General features: G+C 36.3%; 1 protein-coding gene across 2 annotated transcripts in view; it reads right to left on the reverse strand.

Moving 5' to 3' along the window:
- The window catches only part of Sugct (succinyl-CoA:glutarate-CoA transferase), a 755,657-nt gene that overhangs the window by 631,847 nt on the left and 106,448 nt on the right, over positions 1 to 17,362 (reverse strand). For both annotated transcript variants that reach the window (XM_027409391.2, XM_027409390.2), the window contains exon 8: positions 10,756 to 10,899. In XM_027409391.2, the coding sequence (XP_027265192.1) occupies positions 10,756 to 10,899 (144 nt within the window). The remainder of the gene's footprint in view (positions 1 to 10,755; positions 10,900 to 17,362) is intronic.

Consider the following 17,362-nt stretch of genomic DNA (forward strand, 5'->3'; position numbering starts at 1 on the left):
AAGAATGAATACAGAAAATATGGTACATTTACACAATGGAGTACTACTCAGCGAAAAAACAAAGGCATATTGCATCCACAATTCATACCACACCAGGTCAGGTGCTTGTGAGTTATATATGAAAGCATCTGAGAAAGTCATGGGGAGCAAGCCAATAGGCAGCATTTCTCTGTGGTTTTTGCTTCAGTTTCTGCCTCAAGGTTCCTGCCTTGAATTCCTTTCCTTACTTCTCTGAGAAGTATGACCTGAGAGTTGTAAGCTGAAATAAACTCTTTCACAAGTAGCTTTTGGTCATGGTGTTTTATCACAGTAATATAAAGTTAACTAAGACAACTGGTTTAGGAAAATGGCAGTAGTAGATCCGTCCCCCTTCCATTGGGTGTTGGCTAGGTTTTATTATCAGAATGGTTTACCTCTTGTTTAGTGTGCTTTAATTCCTACTAGAGAACTGTTGTTTACTACCAAGATATATGTGCAACTATTTGACTTTTAGGGATATCTTGCTATCATTGTTATGGTTCATAGAAATCAATACTGGGTACAACTATTAATTGCTTTTCTCACGTAGCAGCTTGCATATCACCTTCCAGTACTATGAAAGTCAGTTGTTTGGGTTTTGGGTCAGAACCAGCCTGAATGTTCCCAGTCCTATTTTCAAAGTGCACCGTGTCTTCATCAAGAGAACTACCTTCAACTTCTGGGAGGCAACCAAAGGAAACAGCAATAGCTTATATTGTTTTGTGAGTCTCTTGTACTTCTCTGACCAACAAACGGAGCTTTCTTTTGTCTGGTGCTGGAGTTTTGTTAATCCATGTCTCTTGGAAGCACTTATCACAAGTGGCATAACTTCATTTAAATTATGTGTATCTGTATATCATTTTCTAGTTCCATCCATTTACTCTCAAATTTCGTTTTTCTTTACATCTGAATAACATTTCATTGTGTATATAAGCCATGTTTTCATTTTCCATTAATCAGATGAAGGATATTTAAATTGTTCATTTCATCACTATTCTGGATAGAGCAGCAATGAACACAACTGAACATAGATGTTAATAGTAGGATATTAAGCCTCAAAGTTGCTTTAAATTGTAATTTCCTGATTACTATGGCTGCTGAACACATTTCCAAAATTTCTTAGCCATTTATATTTCTTCTGAGAATTTTCTGTTCATATGGATTAACAAAACTCCAGCAGGAACCTTGAGGCAGAAACTGAAGCAAAAGCCACAGAGAAATGCTGCCTACTGGCTTGCTCCCCATGGTTTTCTCAGATGCTTTCTTATATAACTCACAAGCACCTGACCTGGTGTGGCATGAATTGTGGATGCAGTATGCCTTCTACATCAATCATTAATCAAAACAAAAAGATTCCCCACAGACCAATCTGTGTGTGGAAGGAAGTTTTCAAGTGAAGGCCCCCTCTTCCCAAGTGACTATAACTTGTATCAAGTTGACAAAACTCTAGCCAGCACACCAGTATAATTGCTAAATATATTTCACTTTAAATATTTATCCTTATATCCACAGATATAAAAGAAGCTTCTTTTACAGCAGGAGACCATTACAGAAAGTCACAACTGGTCAAACTACAAGGAACACTGACCATGAGGTGTCCAACCCTGGGTGATACACTTACAACACTACCCCTACACCACGCATTGAAACACTCCCTTTAAGTTTTGATCAAGGAGTATCTAAGATACTTCCAAAACAATGTAGCTTATTGTCCATTGCTCTTGGTTGCTTCCCAGAACTTAAAGGTGAAACACTAATGTTGAAGACACCATACACTTCATACAGGGGACTTGGAGGAATCAAGATGGTACTGACTTGGAAGCCTCCTCCCTGAGAACTAGATTATATAGTGTTGGAAGGTGCTATGTAAGCTGTCAAAAGAGATCTGCTGCTTAGTTTTTTTGTCTTTTTTTTTTTTTTTTTTTTGGTCAACGTGACATAAGCTAAGGTAATCTGGGAAGAAAGCATATCAATTGAGAAAATGCCTCTATAAGATTGGCTGATAGGCCACTCTTTGATGCATTTTCTTGACTAATGAATAATGTGAGAGGGCCCATTGTAAGTGGTACACCTACTGGTAGATAGTTCTGCATTATATAAGAAAGCAAGCTGAGCAAGCCATTCATAGCAAGCCAGTAAGTAGCACCCCTCCATTGTCTGTTTCATTCCGGCCTCTGGATTCCTGGTCAGCTTGAGTTCTGCCTTTGAATCCTGGAATAGTGGACTATTATCAAGACATAGAAGCCAAATATTTTGCCTGGACCTTTACATAGCAATAGAAAGCAAACTAGAACAAGATAAAAAGGCAACCAATAATCCCAACCAGCTGTGAAGCCTATAAACCACAATGACCAGCCTGCCTAGATATCCCCAATGGTGAAACAGTGGTGACCAGCAGCTACCTAATTCAACTTAAAGCCTGCTCAATATGAAGGAATTCATGCCTGGTACTGTAAACACAGGCAATGCCCCATGGCTGGAGATGTCATAGAACCTAGAGAAAAACCTGCTACTACCATTTTCCTAAACCAAGATGATTCCTTTCTTTCAGATTTTCTTATTTGAATTAGAAACAAGATTGTTTTACATGACAATCCCAGTGCCCTTCTCCTTCCCTTCCTCTCCTACCACCCTACCTATCACATACCCTTTCTTCTATTCTTCTATTCTTCACCTGACTCAACCTTTCTGCTCCCTCATAACCTCTGCATCCTTCCTCTTCTTCCCTTCTCATTCTTATAGCTCCGTCCCTCCTCTTCCCGTGCTCTCAATTCTAAACCAAGATGATTTCTAACTGCACTCTAAATACTTATCCTTATATCCATAAGTAACTATAGCTCTCCACCATCATCAAAGAAGATTATTTTATCAATAAATGAAAGAAAGCTATTACAGAGATTTTCAACTGGTCAAAATGCAGAAAATAAGTGGCCATGGGGTGCCCATCCCCAATTGGTATTATCTAGAGTGCCATCACTACACATGGGGCTCAGAGAAATTATGGATGAAGAGGAAGAGTTTAAAAGCCTGAGGACCAGAACACCTGCAACTAGATAGAGTCTTCAAGACATGACATGATGTTTTATGCTACAATCATAAAACATCAACCATATGGTAACTTGCATAATTGCATCACCAGTCTACATGCAAACATGGATAGGGGAAAGTTCATAAGCCCCCCCCATGTGAACAGTTACAGACAACCAATAGCTGCTGAGAGAGGGAGAGTCCACTTTCTTCAGGGACAGACCCCATGATCAGTTATCCAATACCAAGTTGTCATCCCTCAACACAGTCACATAAGAACTATACCACTAAATTAACTTCGTAGGTATCTTAATTAGGGTTTCTATTGCTGTGAATAGACATCATGACCAAGGTAACTCTTATAAAGGAAAACATTTAACTGAGGCTGGCTTATAGTTTCAGAGGTTTAGTCTATTATTTTCAGGGTAAAAAGCATGGCAGCATGCAGGCAGACACAGTGTTGGAGAGGAGCTGAGAGTTCTACATTTTGATCCACAGGCAGCTGAAGAAGACTGAGTACCACAATGGGCATAGCTTGAGCATATAATGCATGAAAGTCCACCCCGACAGTGACATACTTCCTCCAGCAAGGCCACACCTGCTAATAATGCCACTCCCTATGGGCTAAGCACTCAAATCCATGAGTCTATAGGGATCATTCCTATTCAAACCACCATAATAAGGTAAGTGTGTGTGTGTGTGTGTGTGTGTGTGTGTGTGTGTGTGTGTGTGTGTGTGTGTAAAGCAACCTTAATTATAGAAGTAGGGATCATGAATTTGAGAGGAAGTTGAAGGCATTAGAAGGACTTGGATGAAAAAAAGGAGGGGTAGAAATGATGTAAATACTGAACTTAGATATGAAATTCTCAAAAACATTTTTAAAACTTTGCATTGAAAAACCCAGAAAGATAAATGCCACATATTCTCTTTGAGCTGTGGTTCCTGGCTCTAAATCTTCATATGTGAGTATATAACATGGAAAAACTGCAGAAACCAAGAAAATAAGAATGGACCATGATGGGGAGAGCATTCAAAGGAGAATATCAGGATACCAGTGATATGAATGCAGAAACAGAAAAACTGGCAGGGGGCTCCAAACAGAGAGGGAGGAGAGAGGTCAAAACAGAAGGGAAAGGAGGGAAGGGAGACAAATAACACTAAGATTGTTTGATAAAGCCACAAGGAATCACATTATTTTACATGTACCTAAAGCTATATATAACACTTTCAAGTGTGTGTATATGTATAAAATACACACACACATTTATATATATATATATATGTATATAAATTACACATTTATATATTATAGTCCCACAAGAACTATACACTAACAAATCCCTAGTACTCCAGCCATAAGAAACTTCCTTTTGAGTGTTTGTAGTCAGGGTAATCCATGTGTCTCTGAAGACAATATAGGCTACTGCTGTTGTCCTTGGTTGCCTCTTAGAGCTTTAAGGTAATAACTTATTGCAGAAGACACTGAATACTTAAGGCACAGGACTCAGATGGTTAAAGCTATAATTAACCTGAAAGTCTCCTTCCTGCAGTCAAACTTCCACAGTGACAGAAAGTAAATGGCAAGATGCCAAGGCAATGAAGCAATTAATAGTTCTTCCCACCTGTGAAACCTATGAACCACAACATTGACCAGCACAGAAAAGATTATCATAAAGTTATATGTGGTAGTTTGAATAAAGAGCCCACCATGTCTTGGCATTTGAATACTAGGTCCTCATTGATGACTCTTTGGGGAGGCTTAGGAGGTGTGACATTGCTGGATGAAGTATGTCACTGGGGGCAGACTTTGAGGTTTCAAGATTCATGTCATTTTTGATTTAGCCCTCTCTGCTTTCTGTTTGTGGGTTGAGATGAGTTTTTAGATGCTACACCAGCCATCTGTCACCTACTTGCACACCTCCCTCATAGACTCTAAACCTCTGGCACTGCTCCTAAAATCCTACTCAAATTTCCTAGGGCTTAGTGAGGTCATGGATCTTAGAAGACAATCTGCTACCACCAATCTACTAGAGCAGCATAATTCCTAACCACATTCTAAAACTTAGCCTCATACCCCTTATGCCTGTAAGTAAGTATGGTTATCATGCCTCACCAAAGAAGTTTCTCTTTACAAGGAAGGCATGAGGAGCAGGAGCAGGAGTCTGGTTAGGTCACATTGCCTTAGCAATTATTAAACAGAGAAAATGAAGTAGGGCCTGGCTATAAAACCTCAAGGTCTGACCTTAGGGACCCCTTCCTCTGGTAAGATTCTATCTCCTAAATGCTCCATAACAATCCCAAACAGAGCCACCAGCTCAGAAACTAAGCATTCAAATGCATAAATCTAGGAGGTACATTTTTGCACTCAAACCACATTTGTACTCTGAGCCCATAGTATGCCAATGGCCAATTCAGCAGTGTGAAATGCATTAAATCAACTTCAAAATTTCCCATAGACATTAAAGTACCAACACTGTTGAAAAATTCAAATTCTCTTTTGAAACAGAATCTCCTAACCATGGGTTGGGTTACTTACTTAAGCAAATTACATACTTCCAACACATAATGGCACAAAATAGACATTCGCACTCCAAAAGGGAGGAATGGAAACATATCAAGGAAAAAGATTGGAACAAAGGAAGACCAAAATCCTTCAGGGCAAACTTTTAATCCTGAAGCACCCAATCAGGCATCCTGGACTCATGATGGATTCTTCTGTTCTCCAGAGGGTTTCTCTGGCCTGCTACCTCTGTTACGTATAACGCACATAGCATCTCGATTACACAGGCTCCATTCCATGTCTGGCTCTTTCCTTGACAGATGTGCCATGGTCCTGGCGTCTCCTACTTCCTGGGGCCTTCATTGCAACTGACTTGGATAAAATCTCAGCTTCATGCAGTGGCTTTCCAGGCCCTCCTTGCAAAGGCTCTAACACTGCCACACATTGACTGGCCTCAGCAGCTCCCTCTAACTTTGGAGTAAGGGTCCATGATCCCTCAGTCTTGAATCTTCAAAGCTAGCAATTTAGACTACAATTTAGACTACATGGCCAAGTTCTGCTGCCAGCCCAAGATGTAGCCTGGCTATTTTGAGCCAAAGCTGTATTTTCCTGGATATGCCCTGGTGGATGATGAATCTGCAATATCACTTTCATAGGCAAAATTGTGTCCAGCAAAAAAAAGAAAAAAATCCATTCTGTGGCATTCTCAGCCACGTTCTCCTTTCAAATAAATTTGCATTTTTACAAGTTGGGGCCTTTGATGGGTGGGGTCTTGCCTTTAAGGCACCTTTCCTATTGAAGAGACTGAGGTTACTCTTTTTGTCCTCTGAATGTTCTGCTCCTTGTTCACAATTTTAAACTTGCTCACACAGCATTCCTTGCTAAACTTCATGTATTTCATTCTTTTTGCTCTGTCAGTTTGAATAAGAACAGTGAGAAGTAACCATGTCACAGACTGAATGCTATGCTACCTTGAAATTTCTTCTACCAATGAAATTAGTCTGTTGCTTTTTAATTCAGTTTCACACAAGCTCTCATCCAATGGAAAGTAAACTGCCAAGTTTTTTTGCCCACCTGTAATTAAAGCAAGCCCATTACTAGACAAAGTCTTTGTTTCCCTCTGAAACCTCACTAGACCAGTCTTCCACTGTCTGCACTCCACTTACCTTTCTGATCTTCTGAACTCCCACAAGAATAGCCCATTAAGCTCTTCTCACAGAATTCTGTGGATTTTTCTAGCCCAAAGTTCCAAATCTTTCCACACTCCTTGTGGTAGTTTGAATGTAACTGTTCCCCATAATCTCATAGGGGGTGACACTACTAGGAGGTGTGGCTTTGTTGGAGTGGGTATGGCCTTGCTGGAGGAAGTGTGTCACTGTGGGAGCAGGTTTTGAGATTTCCTATGCTCAGGATACTGCCCAGTGTTTCAGTGGAATTGCTGTTGCCTATGAGATGTAGGCCTCTAAGCTACTTCTCCAATACCACATTTTCCTGCAAGCTACCATGTTCCCCACCATGTTGATAATGGACTGAACCTCTGAACTGTAAGTGAGACACCCAATTAAATGTTTCGTTTTTAAGAGTTTTCATGGTCATGGTATCTGTTCACAGCAGTAGAAACCCAAGGTATTCCTCCTGTAAACCAGTTCTGAAGCCTAGGCTTCAGAACTACATGATTAGGTTTATAAAAACAAAAGCCCCACTTTTTAGTGCCAATTTTCTGTGTTGATTGCTTTTCTTGTTGCCATAACCAAATACCTGAGAAGACAGTATTTAAGTGAATAAGTCTATTTATTCTGGCTAACAGTTTCAGGGGATAATTCCATCAAGGTATGTCAGCAGGAAGGGAAGGCATGGTGGCAGGAGTAAAGTCTAGTAGGACACACTGTATTACCAATAAGGAAGCAGAGAGAGAATAGGAAATGCAGCCAGGCTACAAAACTTCCAGACCTACCCCCAAAAGGCACACTTCCTCTGGGTAGTTTCCACCTCCCAGAGGATCCATACCCTTCCCAAACAGTACCATCAGCTTGGAACTAAATTTTCAAACATATAAGTCTAAGGAGGATATTTTTCACTCAAAGAATAATACCACTGATAACTTGTTATTTGACAAATATTTGACAAACTGAGCATTTAAGATACAGTGAAAAGCACAAAAAAAAAAACATTTCCTTGGACTATTGGAGCTTTCAGTCTCAACAATCAACATGGATACCATGCCTAAATACAAATACACACACACACACACACACACACACACACACACACACACACACACACACACACACACACACTGATTTTAATAAATATCTGTGGTGATATCTTGCTTGAATGCCCAGGGAACCATCACCTGGGCCACTGCTTCAGGGGCCCTTGTTTGATCAAACTATAGTGTGTAAAGGCTTTGAGTAGGTTAATCAAACCTATATATTTTGAAAATGCCTTGACTTCAAAATTTAAGTCAAAGGATATGTTACTTTGGAAAAGAGGTTTTGCTTTTGTTTCCACAGGAAATGAGGGGCTGTAGATTCATTCTGTGTTAAGAAAAAAATTTGATCAAGGAAAAACCCCCTGAAAAATCCCTAGTGGGAATGGATGACCCAGATGATCCAAAGATTCAGAGCACCTCAGTTATGGTTTCTTCTGAGTTCTGCATCCAGAACAGCTTCAAGACTGCTGGTTGAAATGATCTAGCCTCACAGAATACTCCAGTTAGGACTTGATCATAATCCTAAATTTTCTTTGGGTAGCCATAAGACTACCAGTGGCCCCAATCAGAAGGAAGCAGCCTAGAAAACTACACCTACATTCCCACAAAAATGGATTCTGGATGTTTGTCTTTGTTTAACATGTTGGTTACAAGTTGTTCTGGATAATGGTCAAGAAAAAAAGTTAAACAAAGGTAATTAGATTCAAGGTTCTTGTTTTGAAAAGAAAAAAGGGGGAAATGATGTGGGATAATGCTCCTATTCACTGTAAAGATTTGGCACTCATATTGGTTTAATAAAACACTGATTGGCCAATAGCCAGGCTGGAAGTATGGGCAGGGCTACCAAGTGAGGAGAATTCTGGGAAGAGGAAAGGCAGAGATGCAGACACCAGCCAGACTTGGAGAAAGCAAGATGAGAATGCCATACTGAGAAAAGGTACCAAGCCACGTGGCTCAACACAAATAAGAATCATGGGTTAATTTAAGTTGTAAGAGCTTGTTAGTAATAAGCCTAAGCCATAGACCAAACCGTTTATAATTAATATAAGCCTCTGTATGTTTATTTGGGACTGAAAGACTGCAGGACAGGGTGGGACAGAAACCTCCGTCAACAAATATCTGTGTGTATGTGGGCATGAATTTACTCATTTTGAAGCAGCTTACAGGAAGGAATATATTCCACATGGGGAATCACAAATATAGTGCTCAAAGATTTTTTTAACCTCTATTATCTATACTATAATAGATAATTGTTTTCAAAGTTAATATATTCATTGAATATAAAGAAGTTGGTATAGACAAAACTGACTACATTATTTGGGAGGATTGATGAAAATGAAAAATAAATCTTCTGATCAGAAATGTTAAGCACTTAAGACACAGACAGTATGACCTACAAAGCTCAGATTCCTATAAGATTACACATATCACACACCTATGAAACTTTCATGTCTTCCACATTTATTGGATATGTAAGTTTTATGTTGTTACTTAACTTACTTCAGGTTCATTACAGCTATTAACACAAACAAAGAAAAGACTTTTAGTTTCTTCCCATAACTACCACCTATGACTTTCTGTAGAGAAGCAAGATAACTCCTTTTATAAAGCCATTAAAATTCTGACAGTAATTCAACATTGCTGTTAAAAACTCATACGCACTATTTTACCATCAACCATATTGACTTTTTTATTTTGATACACCTCCTTAATTTTGCCTAAGAGAAAAAAATCTCCAATGTGGTGTTCCAACTTTACTATTTTCCCATGTATGCCACTTAAATCTGAAATTCCCAACTGAGATCTCTATGTCTAGAATGTAATTTTCCCACAGTAAAATGTCTCCTTGCACAAATTAGATATTTTCTTTTTCCTATCCCTGAAAAATTATCTATTCAGAATCAACTTCCACATATGGTACAGCATCTGGGTCTGATCCAGTAAAGGAGGCAAAATGTCATGTTAAAAGTGAATTAACCCTTCTGTTTCACCAGTCCTGTGCTTGCTACAGTGAAAATGTAACTGTCTAAACTAGGGAAGATAGTCTATGGACGGAGTTTTAGGAGTTAAATAGCATGGGTGCAAAAAATGATTTCTTTATTTTCATCAACCCCTGACCTGAACAATTAGGAAAACAAGCAACAAAAGCACCAGAGCATTAGCAATATCTGTGACTGATCACTGATAATCTTACACATCCTTTCACATCATTTTCAGTTCATATCATATTATCTAGTGCATATTTCTTGAAATATCATTTCTTCTTAACATCAAAATTTAAATGGTGCTGCAATCACCATTGTATTGCCAGAGGATAAAAGCAGAAATATATCCAAAGATGTTCAAAGTCTCCCTAGTCTATGTTTTAAGTTCAAGATCAGTCAACTTGGTAAAACTATCTCAAAATGAAGAGTAAAAAGAAGGCTGGGAATACAGCATAGGAGTGGAGCACTTACATAGCATAGTTCAATTTCCATAAAGTTTAATGTTAGTAACAACAATATATTATGATAACACAAAAATGATTTTTACATTGAGGAAAATATATTTCCGTATAACTCACTTCTTATGTAATTGAATTATCTCATCTTATGACCTCAAAAATATGATCCCAAGATAAGGTCCATATATTTCATCAGACTTACAAGAGAGTCCATGGCACATAAAAAGTGAACAAATAGCATCAAAGGAACTTACAGAGCTCATATGACAATGAAATAGAGGAAACTATACTGTGGTCTCACAAGGAGAACTGAAACCATTCTAGTACAAGAAGACCCAGGAATTTTAATTCAACAACAATGTTTAAATTGTAACAAAATTGTCATGATTTTTAAATGATTTCATATTTATTTTAAAATGAAAGCAAATACATCAAAAAGTTTATGGGGGTGGTTTGTTTATTTAATTTTAATGGAATGTGAGCATTGTATTCTATCAAGAAAGGTATACCACAAATACGTTATTATATCAACTAAAATGTTATTTGAATTGGTACCTGAGATGACAGTAGATTACAATCAATAAACAGTCCTTTTCCAGTTCGGTAACGTTGTATGAGACCAGCCATAATGGCTCCATAGGCAAACAGGCCAGTAGCAAGATCAGTCATGGCCACTCCTGGGCGAACAGGATCTCCATCCTGATTTGAGGGTTTAATGGGAAAAACAGAAATTAAATTAAATCATCTTATATTTCTCAGACATTCTGTGGCTAAATAAAAGAATTATATTTGAAGCATGCATATCTACACATGGGCATACACATACACATGAATAAATCTAAAATATTAGTATTGAGAATACCAGCTAATAGGAATGTATTTATAGTAAATGTATGTTTCCCACTGTGTTTCTTAAGAGACACACAAGTCAACCTAAATCAAGTTAAATGAAATAAATTTTTATAAGTACATCTGAAGTTCCTTTTATGTATTTTATTTAAAAAATTAATAAATTAATTGCTGAATTTGAATTTAAATGTGCTAATCTGCCATAAAAGAGTTGAAATATTATTTTTCTTCTGTTGGATGAAATGCTGTTTTAGAACAGAAACAGCAGAAGAAGGAGGAGGGAGAGAAGGAGGCAAAAAAATCTGGTTTAATTTCTTTCTAATCATGTAATATCTGGCAAATATCCTAATGGCATATGCTTTTTTAAAAGATACATAATAACACATATATATGAAAATATCATAATGAAACCCATCACTTTGTATGTTGACTTTAAAAGTTAATTTTAAAAATTAATTTAAGAAGGACTAAACAAGCTTATTAATATAACATGTATTTCTGCAGAAATTTATAAAAAGCTAAACATAGCAATACTATGTGATGAACCTTAATAACAACCAAAGACTTTATGATCACTAAAATGGGTACAAAATATTTTAATGTTGAAAATCAGTTTAATCATTAAAATTTCACTACAACTAGTGCTAAGAATTTAATCAAACATAAAAAAGTTGTTCCTACAACACTTTGGCACATCTTCTTCAGGTATGGAGACCTAATTTAAGCAGCCACCAATACCATTCACACCTGCCACACATTCTTGTGTGCATCCCTACCCAGGGAGCCTATATACCCTGCTTCCAACTCAACTCTAACCACTCTGGCCAAACCACTCATGCCCACTAGGCACATCTGGTCCCTTCTCTAGAAACACACAAGATTGGTGGTGCTGCCAACTACACACTCCCTCCACCTAAAGACTGCCCCTCTTCAGACCCACACAAGCAACTCTACCCCCCACTTAGACCTGCCTAAGAAATATTTCTTGTTTACCTGCTTTCTGACTCCTCTTTCTCCATATCCACATCAAGTAGGGAAGTCCACCTCACACTGGTAACTCTATCCACTCCTGAAAGCACCCTTGCCCCCCATCTCAAGGCATAGACAAAATTTCTGCCACCACCCCATCCATACACCCCCTACCAATTCCATCATCACATTTGACACATTTGGTCCCTTCTGTTCACAGACACTAAACTTACACTACCAATAATAGCCATCCGTACAACCTGAGGACCTTCCTCTTCAGAGAGAGATATTAGACCCACACCAGCATTATACCCATAGACTGAGGAAAAGTCCAAAGCATCTTGAACAAGCTCCTGAAGATTAAATGTAAAAATCTCTACAGAAAAAACTCCACAGAAAAATTGTTTCTGAGCTTGTAAATTGCACTTAACTTAAGAAGAACCAGGACTGTTTCTGTTACCCCATTTCAACATTTAAACTGAATTCCCCAAAGATTCAACCCTAAACTCCATGCAAATGGCTAGCCACTTGACAAGTTGGAGTAATAGGAAACAGAGCTGAAAACACTCACTCAGCAATAGAGAGGCGAGGTTTCTATACCAAGAAACAGTACTAACAACCTACCTCCAGATGACTAGATCCTTTAGCAAATATACAAACATGAATATGCCAAATTATAAGTCCCTATAAAATTAGCTCTTCAATAGTAATGTCCCTAAGAAAAGTGACTTAATAATGTACAAGACAATGGTGTCAAAATAGAAATAACTATTATTAAAGAGTTTAAAGAGAATATGAATAAATGCCATAGTGAAGACCAGGAAAACACGAGCAGTTGAACAAAATAAAAAGATATGAAGATATGAAAACAGAACATAATAAAGAGACAGAATTACTGGAGAAAGTCAAAATGAAATAAAACTTGAAATGAAAAATTCAAGAATTCAAATGAAAAATTCAAGAATTCAGACAAAAACATCAGAGGAAAGCTTTACCAATTGATATTGCCAAGTGGAAGAGAGAATGTCAATTCTTTAAGACAATGTAGAAGAAATTGTTCACACAGTCAAAGGAAATGTCAAATCTAAAGTAGAGGAACATGTGTACCTCTAGGACAAACCTATGAATAATAGGTATAAAAAGAAGAGACCCAGCCAAAGGCACAGAAAATATTCTCAACAAAACAATACAAGACAACTTCCCTAATGTATGAAAGGATATGTTTATCAAGATCCAAGAGACATAGAGAATAACACAAGAGAGGGAAGCACAAAAGAAACTACATATAGCACATAATAGTCAAAACATTATAAGCATCAAGAGAAAAAGATCAACACACACAAAGGCAGCCCATCAGAATTACAGCAGATTTTTCAATGGAGACCATGAAATACAGAAGGGTTTGGTACCAATGTTCTATGACTTAGGAGAGGACAAAGATATCATTCTAGACCGCTATATCCATAATTGAAGGAGAAAGCTTTTTTTCCAAGACAAAAATATATTTAAGAAAATTAGGGCCACTAAGCCAGCTCTACAGAAGATACTGAAAGAAATACTTGAAGGTTAAACACACACAAAAAGGTACAAGGAACAAGTAAACAATTTCAGAACACTAAATCAAAAGAGATCTAATAGAAGATCATAACAGCAACAAAATGACAGAGATTAATACACATTTTTTCAACAATAACTTCATTTTTATGTACTCAACTTCCCAATAAAGACCAACAGACTAACAGATTGGATTAAAAAACAAGATCCATCTTGTTGCTACCTTTAAGACACACCCCTCCTGACCAATGATACAGACCACTACAGGATAAAAGGATGAAAAAGATATTACAAGCAAATGAACCAAGAAGTTAGTAAATGTAGTATTCTAATATTTGACGAAACAGACTTCAAACCAAAACAAATTAGATGAGAGGGACATTTTATCCTCTCAATGATGAAAAATTTCAATAGGATATAACATTCCTAAACATATATGCACCAAAAATAGCTGCTAAATTGCATAAAAACAACACTTTTAGACTTACAACCACAAACAATTCCCAAAAGAGTAAGAGGGAATTTTCAAGACCAAATTTTAACCAATAAACAGGTTATCTGAAAAAGAACTAAATAGACCAAATTAAGAAACTCTGGAGTTAAATGACATTAAAAATTAAATGGACTTAATACATATATAGAGAATATTTCACCCAAACACTAAAGAATACATATTCATTCTTCTCCTCAGCCCATAGGAGTTTCCATCAAATGAGACACAAAACAAATCTCAACAAATGCAGCAAAATCAAAATTACATGCTCCATTCTATCTGAACCTCAGACAAGACAAAAACTGCACTAATTCATGAACATTAAACAACACAATACTGAGCCAAAATTGGGAGAAGCAAGAAGGGTATTAGCTTTTATTCTAATATTGAATGAAGATAAAAATACACAATGAAAGCAGTCATAAAAGGCAAGTTTGTAACACTGTGTTTCTATATTAAAAGATTTGAGAGATCGCAAATAAATAACTTAATGATGTACCTGAAGGCAATTGAAAAACAAGAACAACCAATGCCCTAAAAATGTAGATAGGAAGAGATAATAACAGTCAGGGCTGAAATTTATAAACTAGAAATGAAAAAAATATAAAATATCGATAAAATAAGATGTTAGTACTCTGAACATAGCAACATGATTGACAAATATTCAGCAAAAATAACCAAAAGAAAGGATATAAATTAATAAAACTGGAGATAAAAAGAAAGATATCTTTAAAGTTTTAATATTCTACCAAACCAGAAAATCTAAAAGAAAGAGTTAAATTTGTGAATCAGAAGCAGTAATTTAAAATATCCTAACTAAACAAAGCCCAGAGCCAGATGGATCCAGTGAAGAATTCTATATAACATTAGAGAACTAATACCAAAATTCATTAAAGTATTCAAAAAATGAAAGAGAACATTTCCAAATCCTCTTATGCAGTCATAATTACCATAATATTAATATAAGACAAAGACTTAATAAAAATTATAGACTAATATCACCAATGAATACAGAAGCAAAAATTCTCAATACTTAAAAAACCAAAGAACATAAAAAAGATTATCTACCATGATACAGTAGATTTCACCCAAGAGATGGAGAGATGGCTCAACATATATAAATCAATAAATCACGTAAATCAACACCACATAACATCACATAAATCAACTAAATGGAAGAAACCACAAGATCACCTCATTTCATTCAGAAAAGAACTTTGACAAAAATCCAACTGATTCATGATATAAGTTCTGGAAAGAATAGGGATAGAGGAGACATATCTCAACACAACACAGGAAGCCCATAACCAACATCATCGTAAACAGAGAAAAACTCAAGGCATTTCATAAAAACTCAGGAACAAGAAAATATGCACTCTCCCCACTCTTGTTTGGCCTGTTACTTAGCTAGAACAAGAAGACAAGCAAAAAGCAGAAAAGGATATATAAATAGAAAAGGATGAAGTCAATGTATGTTTATTTGAACATAATATAATTCCATATGTAAAATACCTTAAATACTCCAATAGAAAGTTCCTAAAGCTGATATATTCAGCAAACTAGCAGGATAAAAACTAATACACAAAAATCAGTGCCTTCCTATATAAAATGACAAACACAGTGAGAAAGAAATCAAGGAAACTATACCATTCATAATCAATGCAAAATTATCTTGAAATAGAAATAACCAAGGAAGTAAAAGACTTGTTTGATGAAAAGTTCAAGATATTAAAAAAAGAAATTGAAAAGGATACCAGAAAATAGAAGACCTCCCATACTCCTGGACTGGTATGATTACTACAGTGACCATGCCCATACTACCAAAAGAAGTCTACTCCCATCAAAATTCCAGTGCAATTCTTCATAAAAACTGGAATGAATTGAATTTCACATAGAAATACTGAAGACTAAGGATAGTCAAAGCAATTCCAAACAAAAAGAATAACGTACAAGGTATCACCACACCTAATTTCAAATCACACTTTAGAACCATGGCATGGCTCTAAACATAGCATGGTACAGGCACAATGATGACTGGAACAGAATTGAAGACAGACATATCAACCCACATTCCTATATATTTACCAGAATTTTGTAAAGGAATCAAATAATACACACTGAAGAAAACTCATCATCTTTGAAAAATGATGTTAGGCAAACAGGATCGCTACATGGAAAAGAATAAAAATAGATCTATGTCTATCACCCTGCACAAAACTCAACTCTAAATAAATCAAGGATCTCAATATAAGATCTGATGTCTTGAACCTGACAGAGGAGAAAGTAGGGAATATGCCTGAACTCATGGGCACAGGAAAGGAGTTCCTAAACAGAACCCTAATAGCACCAGCATCAAGACCCAAAAATTCATAAATGGGCCATAGGAAAATAATAAGTTTCAGTACAGCAAAGTGCACCATCACTCAGTGAAGTGGCAATTCACAAAATGAAAAAAAAGACTAGCTATACATCTGATGAAATGTTAGTAACTAGAATATATAAAGAACTCAAAAATAAAAAACAAGAAAATAAACAAACCAATTTAAAGTGGTACATGGAGTTAAACAGAGAGTTCTCAAAAGATGAAATACAATAGCTGAGAAACACTTTTTAAAATATTCAACATCCTTAACCATCAAAGAAATGCAAATTGAAACTACTTTAAAATTTCATCTATCCCGATCAGAATGGCTAAGTTAAAAAACAAAACAAAAATAAATAAATAAATAAATAAATAAATAAATAAATAAATAAAATGATGACAAATGCAACTGTAGATGGTGAAAAGGGGAAACCTTATTCACTGCTGGTATCAATGCAAACCCATGTATCCACTATGAAAATCGATGTGCAGGTTCAACAAAAAGCTAAAAATGTATCTACTGTCCAGCTATTCCATTCTTTATCATATGCCAAAAGAATTCCACATCCTACCCTAAAGATACCTATCTGTTCATCCATATTCATTGATTCTCTAGTCACAATAGTCATGAAATATAAACAGTATAGATGTCCATCAACAGATAAATAGATAATGAAAAAACAGAAAACGAAAATAGAAATAGAAAATGAAAATGGAGTATTACTCAGATATTAAGAAAAATAAAATTATTAAATTCACAGGTAAATAGATGGAGCTGCAAGCATTCATTCTAGTAAAGTAACCCAAATCCAGAAAGAAAAATATTATATTTTTTTCTTATCCATGGATGCAAGTATTAAATATTCAGATACATGATTTAATTTGGAATATCCATAATGGTGAGTAAATGGGAGTATGGGGAGAGGCTTTCCAAT

Source organism: Cricetulus griseus, chromosome 3 (genome assembly GCF_003668045.3).
Source record: "Cricetulus griseus strain 17A/GY chromosome 3, alternate assembly CriGri-PICRH-1.0, whole genome shotgun sequence".
NCBI lineage: Eukaryota > Metazoa > Chordata > Mammalia > Rodentia > Cricetidae > Cricetulus > Cricetulus griseus.